General features: G+C 38.7%; 1 protein-coding gene across 10 annotated transcripts in view; it reads right to left on the minus strand.

Annotated features, from left to right (window-relative positions):
• celf5a (cugbp, Elav-like family member 5a) overlaps positions 1–3409 on the minus strand; it is a 239498-nt gene extending 236089 nt beyond the window's left edge. For 7 of the 10 annotated variants that reach the window (XM_008407185.2, XM_008407177.2, XM_017304382.1 and 4 more), the window contains exon 1: positions 2919–3409. In XM_008407185.2, coding sequence (XP_008405407.1) covers positions 2919–3276 — 358 coding nt within the window. In that variant the 5' untranslated portion in view covers positions 3277–3409. The remainder of the gene's footprint in view (positions 1–2918) is intronic. The other 3 variants (XM_008407191.2, XM_008407189.2, XM_008407178.2) reach the window with 1 other exon arrangement.
• Between the last annotated feature and the right edge of the window lie 5787 nt (positions 3410–9196).

Consider the following 9196-nt stretch of genomic DNA (forward strand, 5'->3'; position numbering starts at 1 on the left):
TATATATATATATATATATATATATATATATATATGTGCTGGTGCTTTTAATGCACAGACTTTTACCCAAAGTCCCAAACTGCTTTATCTTAATGATAGTAAGTAATTATGCTCCTTAAATGTGCATATTTTTCAAAACTGAAAATAACTCAGATCAGAAGAAGCTGAATCAATCTATCTCATCATTGAGAGAAAGTGCAGCAGCTGTCCTTCAGCCAGTTGGAGCACAATGTGCAAAATCCTGTAGGGGTAAGGGAAGAACTACGTTACTTTCTGCTCCATAATGAAGAAAACTCAAGTCGCTATGATATTCTTTTCTCACATCTTATTAAAATGACTTTAAAAGGGTGGGGATGGTTTAATAGAATTTTTTAACAGTTTTAAAACCAAAAGTGTTCAAAAATTGTTTAAATATGCTTAGTTATAGCTATTCAGTTACTTTTAAAAAAGTAACTGACCAAGAAAAATCTTGTGATAGCAATAGGTCATGCTAATAACTTAAAGTATGACTATTTTAGAACTAAATTGTGTACCATTAAGCTTCAATGTGTGTACCACCTTAAACCTGCAACCAAATTATGAAAAAATAGTGGTGTTGTAAACTATACCAAATATTTCACTATCAAAGTTCTGCAGCTGCCCAAAGAACATCATTCCTCTTCTCTTTCCCTAGCAGGTGACATATACAATCATCTGAAACGATGTGTTAATACATAGGCCAAGTTGTTAGCTCCTCAAAATCCGAATCATCTTTCAACCTGAAAATGCTGGATTGCCCTGTCCAGACCAGTGGTCAGTCTCTGACTCAAGCAGAGGTGTTTAAGTATCTCGATCTCCTCCTTATAAGTGACACCAGGACGGTACAGAAGGTGAACAGATGAATTCAAGTCACATCTGCAAACACAACATTATTTCAGTGCACCTCTATATCTCCCAGTCTATGTTTTGACTCTCATCTGTGGTCATGAGATATGAATAATATCCACAACGGCAAAATCCAGGAGACTTAAATGAGCCTCCCTGTAGAGTGGTTGAACATGGGGGGAAAAAACTTGAGCTTTAAGAAGAGCCACTGCTCCTCCACATCAAAAGAAGTCAGTTGAGTTTTTTTTTGGGGGGGGGTGGGGGGGTATCTGATCAGGATTCCTCCTGGGTGCCTTGCTTCATAGGTTTTCAGGGCATGTCCCACTGAGACGATACCCAAGGGCAGACCCAGAGCCCAGTGGATGAACTGTATATCTTCTCTGACCAGAGAAAGCCTTGGGAGTGAGCCCCCAGAATGAACCGTGGACTGCCAGTGGGCATATCTGGGCCTCCCTTCTTAAGTCAAGTCAATAATTTATTGTCGGGTGTGATAAACATCACGGGGCTGGACGTACGGTGGAGCAGTTGTTAGTACTGTTGCCTTGCAGCAAGAAGGTCCTGGCTTCAAATTCAGGCATTTTGCTGCCTCTTGACCAGGATTCTCTTTGAAAAAGAAAGAGATTCTTAATCTCAATGGGACTTCACTGGTTAAATAAAGATGAAACGAAATTTTAAAAATGACTTTCCGGTCCGTCACAGGGATTCTAGGTTTCTCTCACAACCCTAAAAACATCATTGTTATAGGTTAACTGATTACTCTAAACTACCCTTAGTTGTGAGCGTGTGCATGCATGGTTGTTTGACCTGGGGGCCCTTTGGGCTGCTCTGTGATAAACTGCAGACCTGTCCAGGGCGTACACCACCTCTCACCCAGTGTACTGAAGATAGACACCTACAACTATCTAATTTACAATGCAAGGCATAAAGGATGGATGGATGGATGGATGGATGGATGGATGGATGGATGGATGGATGGATGGATGGATGGATGGATGGATGGATGGATGGATGGATGGATGGATGGATGGTGTATCCTTGTTCCCATTGCAGCTGCGATCCTGTAAAAGCCTTAAACTCTGTATGAATTGATGAAATTTCAAATGGAAGGACGACTATCAGAAAAGTCTAAATGCCAAAGATTATTCCAAGTAGTTTCGCTTTCCCTGTGCTGAGTCCCACGGTTAACCTTTTGCAGTTCAAACAAGAAAATTTGATTTTGACGTCTAGCATGTAGAGTGGACGTGGGAGTTTTGCTCTGAACACATAAGCTCACAGTAATGTCTTCCTAAACAACTTTCATTGGGCCTTAGGAGGATGGAAGTTGTCACTGTCGCCTGTACAATGTGGGCAGAGTGAATTTACATCCCCTCCGCTGCCGGCCTCGGCTTCCCCACTTCAGCCCAGGCAAGCGCAGTCGGCGTCACAATCTCCGTGGCAGCGTCCGTCATCTTGTGACAGTTCCTGCGCCCTTCGGAGACACTGTAGAATTACACAGATTTAGCTGTGACGGCTCTGCGCCCGGCCCCAACTCCCACTCCCACGCGAAGAGATGTTAAAGAAAGCATGTGAATGAATAAATGATGCCGTCCCTCCGCAGACAAAAAAAAAAAAAAGAAAAGAAAAAAAAAAGATGGGACTGGCAAAGGGAAGGCTGTTTAAAAATGCATCCTTTTCGAGCGCCTCTGCCCCACTTTAGGAGCGCAAGGAAACACTCTTGGATTACAAAAAAAAAAAAAAAAAAAAAAAAACTGTAAGGAATTGTTTGTGAAAGAGAAGCGCTCATAATAATGGAGGATGTATTCTGACATATTTAATTATATGGGAATATAAACGCTGAAAAATCGAGTTGTAACAGACACATTTCAAAATATTGGGGGAAACAGGAGGAATAACAGAAGCCTCTCGCTGACAAATTGTTTGGACCAAATGTAAAAAATATATATTGAAAAAAAAAATGTAAACGGCGCATTAGAAAAGACATAAGCTAAATATCACAAGCGATATTAGGAAATTATAAAGCGGTGTTCGCGACCGTATGTGGCGCGACACGTTACCTTTGTGCATGCCGGTGTATCGGTCCTTGAGAACTGTCAGTTCGTGGATTTTCCCAAACTGTTCAAACAGGGGTTTCAGGTCTTTTTCCTCCAAGTTCCTCGGTATCTGCCCGATAAACAGCTTAATGGCATCTTGGTCTTTCATGTTGCCGCTCTCCGGATGAATTGAAATGGGTTCTGACCCGTTCATGGGTTTCGGGAATGTGAGCTGGGGGTACTGGTGCTGATGTGGGAGAAGTAGTAATGGTTGGTGGGTCGGTGGTGCCCCCGGTCCGGTGAAAACCAGGCTGGAGTGAGCGGGCAGGGACTGCTGTGGATGGTGCTGCCTTCTTGTTTCAGTCTGAGTGAATCTGGCCATTCTGAGCTGGGAGCAGAGTGGATAATAATGACAACACACACACACGCTCACGCACACACACACACACACACACGCTGCGAGAGAGAGCAAGCACTCAGCTGGAAACCAGGCTGACTTTCTATCCAACACACAACGCACCCGCACACACAGTAAAGAGCAGAGGGGGGTAATATTCGAGGGAATAAGCGCACCGAGGCGGTATTGGACGCTCTGGAGCGACACCCAGTGGTCTTTAAGAAGAAGACATCTTTTACGGAGGAAATTGTGGGGAAATGCACCCTAGCGAGATGTCAAAAAGCTTTTCTTTGAAAGCTGATGTGCTGAAGGTTTTGGAAGGTATGACTGTCCGTCGGGCCCGGATTTTGTTCCTCGTGGTGATTGCGTAGGGAATGAATGACTCACTGGGGAGTGTTGAAAAGAGAACTTATTATTGGGATCAATAAGGCTGTTCAAAACGTTTACTGTACATTTCAGGTACAGTTATAAACAAGTACAGAGAAATACACAAAAACTCTTCAAGGTTAATGGCTTGCAACTTAAGTTTTCCGAGCCTATGGCTTGATGATTTAAAAAAAAAATCATTTAGTGGAGAAAAACCCAGTCTAAAAGATGTGATCATTAATTATATTTAGAGTTATTACAGTACATATCCTCCAAAATTATACATCTGTCAATGTCTGAGGAATATGACTGCTTGATCGACCTTTATATTGAAAGCATAATGGAGTCATAGGTGGTTTAAATCAATGAGTGCAGACTGGGTATAAATAGCACTTAAAAGAAAGTGCTCAACTTAAGGTTTTTATTCAAATTGCAAGTTTTTTTTATTCTTATGACAATTCTATGAGGCTCTCCTTAGTTCAAAAAATATCAAAGATTAACAACACAGAGAAATAATAATACATTTGTCTTATACATTTGTCTCATCACTAAATAAGACAATAATCTATTGTCTTATTTAGTGGTGAGGGAATTAGAGAACATTTTGGTTCTGTTAATATTTGTCCTTCTTTTGACAAATCTTTGAGTCATTTATTTTAACCTCTGTTGTATGATTAAAGAGAAATTTTCATAAAGATAAACTGTTGGAATATTTAATAGCTTATATGTGTCAGGCTTTTAGCCAGTCAGGAGGAGCTGAAATATAATTTAGAGTTGCAAGTCTGTGATGTTGGTAAAATTTATTTCCAAGTTCATTCATCTGTTTACCAAGAGTGACGGCGATTACAACAAAGGAGGAAATAGTAGTAGAAATATATGCTTAACAAATAAAATAGGCTGGAAATAACAGATGTTTTACAACTTTATAAAATAGAAAAGTTTACGCTTCCCAAAAAAGATCTGATCTATTGAAATGACCATAAACGCAAGTCACCACAGCAACCGTATGAAAAATGTCATCTGTGCTTCACAAGACCAGACCTGAGCAGTTCAGCTGTTTAATACAAAATAAGAAACATGTCTAATTTTCAGCAACATGTACCTCAACATAAATTTGGGGGACCTCTAAAAAAAAAAAAAAGTTTATAAAAGATAAAAAAATATTTATAGAAACTCAAAAAATCTGAACTCAAGAGATCTAAACAAGATGTCACGTCTTTGAGTGTCCAAAAAGCACTACATATTGATCTATCAATTATTATTATTAGATATTCAAACATACAAGGAGGTCAGAAAATGTTGTAAAAAAATTTTTTTTAGTTGCAGTTTTCAAATGCAACTTAAAAAAAGTATGTGCTTTAAAGCATATTAAAGTGTGACTTTACTACTATAGATGTATCTAAACAGATGTTATTCCCTCTGTTCAAAACATATCTTTGTCCAGACATGAAGTCGTAAAACATGCCCAGAAGTGGTGAAGACATAGAATTAAACATGTGAAAATGCAGGACAAAATTGTGAATTTCAATGAAACTAACATGATATAAAAATCATAAATCAGTAGTGTGGATGAACAAAGTAAGCTGGTAAGCCCCGATGTTACGATTTGCTTCGTTTCACTTATGAACAAATTGACAAATTAAAACAAAGTTTCATACACCTTTATGTAAATTCTTTGAAAGCTGTATGTTATTTGACTTCATATGCTCTCTGTGTGATAGATGGCAGATGTTTAAACACTAAAGCAAACATTTTTTTCCAGCAAATTTCATTTTATTTATTAATTTGTTCGCTTTAGAGTAACTGCATGTCCTGATTTGTTAGATTTTGAGATCCGCTTCATTTGAGTTCTCATCTTCCCTTGTGATTTGTTAGTTTTTAGTTTTTTTCCCCCTTCTGTTTACTTGATGCGAGTTATACTTTTTTTTTTTTTTTTTATTGTTCCCTGAGTTTTCCTGTTTCTCCAAATTCCTTTCACTTCACGATTCCTTCCCATAAGGCAGTCAGGCTCGTCTGTTCTTTGTTCCAGTGATCCCACTTGAAATTTGATCATATAGGTCTCAACATAATCCTTTTAGGCTGGTGTTTTTTTTACGTTTCAGAGGTTCTCCTTCTCAAATATATGTGGTCATCAGCAGGTCATCAGGTTTTGTAGAGAGCTTTTGATAAGACATTCTTTTTAATCGGATGTGGAAACATCGAAAACAGCCGGCGCACCGAACCTTGAAGCTTGAATTTAGGGAGGCTGCTGTAGGCTCTCATTAGGAATTAATGTAAGTAATTTTAGTCCATATAGTCCCCAAATATGTACTTTACAAAAGAGAGGGAATGAGCAGAGTGTTTTACTTTGTCACAATTTCATTTCCTTTGCTCTTAGCCCTCCCTGTCCAGACTTAATTCACATAGTGGTTAAAATATACATCCAGCTTCAGGGACGCTAATAATCAAACAATATCTAAGTGTATATCAGAATGCAGGTATACTTAAATATATAAAAATTCAATTTACTTCACACAAACAAAGCTTTGGGCTACATCAAACTAGATTTAAAATATTTTCATATGTTAGTTTTTCTTCTAATTTGAGCAAGATGGAAAAATACTCACCAAATGTTAATTTATTTTTAGTTAGTTTAATTAATTATTGCTTGTCGAAAAGAACTGAATGTAACAACAAGCAAAGCAAATCACCATACATGAAACTACACATTATACCAGTTACTATGCTGGGATTTTTGTATACAGAAATAATTAACACTAAAATCATATCCAATATTCTCAAACCTTTCAGACAAATGACTGGATTTGAAGGCAGAATTTCAATCCGCTTCTTTCCAAGCGTACTCTTGAAAGATTTTAAGGGCTACAAAGCAATTGGGAAATTTAATCCACAGAAAAATGAGAGCTAAGAATGAAGGCTAAGGTATTTCAGCCACTGATTCCTAAAATCAGCTGCACAAAAAAAACAGATCCATTTCCAGGAAGTTTAATAATAACATGTTAGTATTTTGAGGATGTTAATTGATGCTTATTGGCATTTCAGAGCATTGTGGAAACTTGGATCAACTTGTTCAGACAATTAAAAGTCTTTTATTTTTCCTAACATCATAGTTTCTCATCACTGGAATCATTTGCATTTGAAAAGGCAACAAGCACAATATGTTAATTTAGATACTTTTTGTGGACGTTGTTAAAGTTTTGGTTCTGCTACCAACCAAATTGGCAAATAATAATATTAACAGTCTTCTGTCTAAAGGCTTTAGGTGCAGACTCAAAGTTTTTCAGCAGCTATAATTCCTTGACTTTAGGTCTTCCAACTTTTCTCCTGGAGGTTTTCCATTGTTACCCGTGTGTCTTGTCGTTTTCCATTTCGTTCTTTGTAGATTTTTCCGTCCGTTTAGCAAAAGAAATATTCGCCGTGACAAATATCTGTCAGTCAAATGACAGTCAAGGGACCAACAGACATTATCCACAATTAGCAGACCTACTGTAAATATTTTTCCAAATACCCTGCTTGCTAATCCCCCAAGAGAGAGTTTATTTGCATCATTTGCTTCCTCTTTGCAGGCACTGTCGACAGCATTCAGATTAAAGTCCTTCATGAAAAACAAAACGGCTCCAGTAGAAGTTGATGCAGTCCAGCGCGTGGGGCACCCTTCCGGCTCAGCCGCAAACTGCTCTTTAAATAAAACATATCTGCCGGACGGATTTCTAATTACGTCCTATTTAGCAGTGGATTAAATGAAGTGATATACTGTCTGTGACAGCAGGATCAAGGCTGCGAGGTGAATCAATACCGCTGGCTGCTGCTGCTGCTTCTCTCGCCGTGGAGGAATGGCACCACGGGGGTGCCCTCTCCTAACTTTTAACTTCCCAATATCTGCATCGATGTGTGAAAGAATTTGCCTTCAGCCGCCTCAGATGCTCCCCAGACCAGCAGTGTATCGAAACGGCAAGAATGGCTTCACTTCCAAATAACCTGGCATGTAAGCAGAAACAACTGTGAGGTTGACACGTTTTGAAGGGGATGTGGGGAGAAAAAGAAAATGTAAAAAACTTGCCAATTTTAGAAGTTAGCTATTTTGTTTTGGAAGAAACCGTAGATCATTCCAGCCTATTGAACTTTGCTCATAATATTTCTTTTTTGCGAGCTCAATAATTGAAACTGTAGAAGCAAAGCAGGGGCACACATTGACACGGCACGTCAATAAAACAGTAGGTGGCAGCTTCGGAGGCACAAAGCATTTTTATTGTACACTTGTTCTTTTGAAATGGGAATATAATTCTTTGAGGCAGCGGCAGCAGCAGCGGCAGACCCAAAACATTCTCTGGGTTACAGTTGCTGAAAGTGCTGTTTGTTTTCAAAGTGTTATTTTATGCTCCATTCATTCTGTATTGATTAAAAGAGGCAGAGCTCTTGTAGGATGTGGCAGGCCGCCTCGACGGGAGCTGCTTGGGGCCGGAGTCGAAGCGTTCGCCGGATGGCTCAGCGTGGCAGTTCGCTCAGAACCGGACCGGAGACACAAGCGGGGCTCACATCGAGTAGGACTGTAGTGAGCGGGCTATTTTTAGAGACGTGGTTCACAATAGAGAGGGGTTCTTTTTTTTTTTTTTTGACTAACGCCATTAGTCTTTTACCAACTTGAAGGGAGAGACAGAAAAAAAAAATCTATAAAAAGGTCAGAGTGCCCAAACTGAAAAGTTACATAAAATTAAGCTTGTTGTCATTTTTTTTTTTTTTTTTTGTCTTTGCTGGTGCTTGTTATCCAGTCGGGGACCTTAGAGGGAGGCCGCTTGGTTTGATCCGTTCAGCTTGGGAAGGTTTCGGACCCCAGAGGGAGACTCTGCCAAGCTACGACTTTGCATTTGCTGTTATTCTGTCAAACTTTTGTCATATCTTGTCTGAACAGACATTTGAGATAGAGAGTCCAACAAAAACGTAAGCTATTTCATAATTTTCTAAAGTGAACAATATTCACTAGTGGTGGGTATAGAATGCAAAAATAAAACACACCTTAATGTAAAAAAAAAAAACAACAAAAAAAACAACCCAAAGCAGAACATACTTGTGAAGGCAAATATTACATTGTTTAGAACAATGTGCAATGCATTTGCACTGAGTCCCATATAATTTATTACCACCAAGTAAAAGCCACCAAATTACCAAATGGAGTACCTGTGTGCAATGTAATCACACTATTAAAACTACAGAATGTAACTTTTATTTAAAAATATGTTGTTTTTTGGGTGTTTTTTTTTTTTTTACATATTTGTTAAAACTATTGCTATGTGTACAGTTGCAAGTCAAAAGACTGCAGCAGAAGGTGGCTCTGTAACTATTTGCTCAAACAAGCTGAATACACACCACATTTAACTGACTTTTATTTGTAGCAAAAATTGAAAAGCATACTCCTTCCACCTAATAATTCTACCCCATTGTGCGTTACATAAAATTCATTGGGATGTGACCAGAATGAACACTGTTTGCAAGGGGATGTATAAGATGGTTAAATGGCATTTAGTTACATGAGCCAAAAATA

This window comes from Poecilia reticulata, linkage group LG4 (assembly GCF_000633615.1).
Source record: "Poecilia reticulata strain Guanapo linkage group LG4, Guppy_female_1.0+MT, whole genome shotgun sequence".
Taxonomy (NCBI): domain Eukaryota; kingdom Metazoa; phylum Chordata; class Actinopteri; order Cyprinodontiformes; family Poeciliidae; genus Poecilia; species Poecilia reticulata.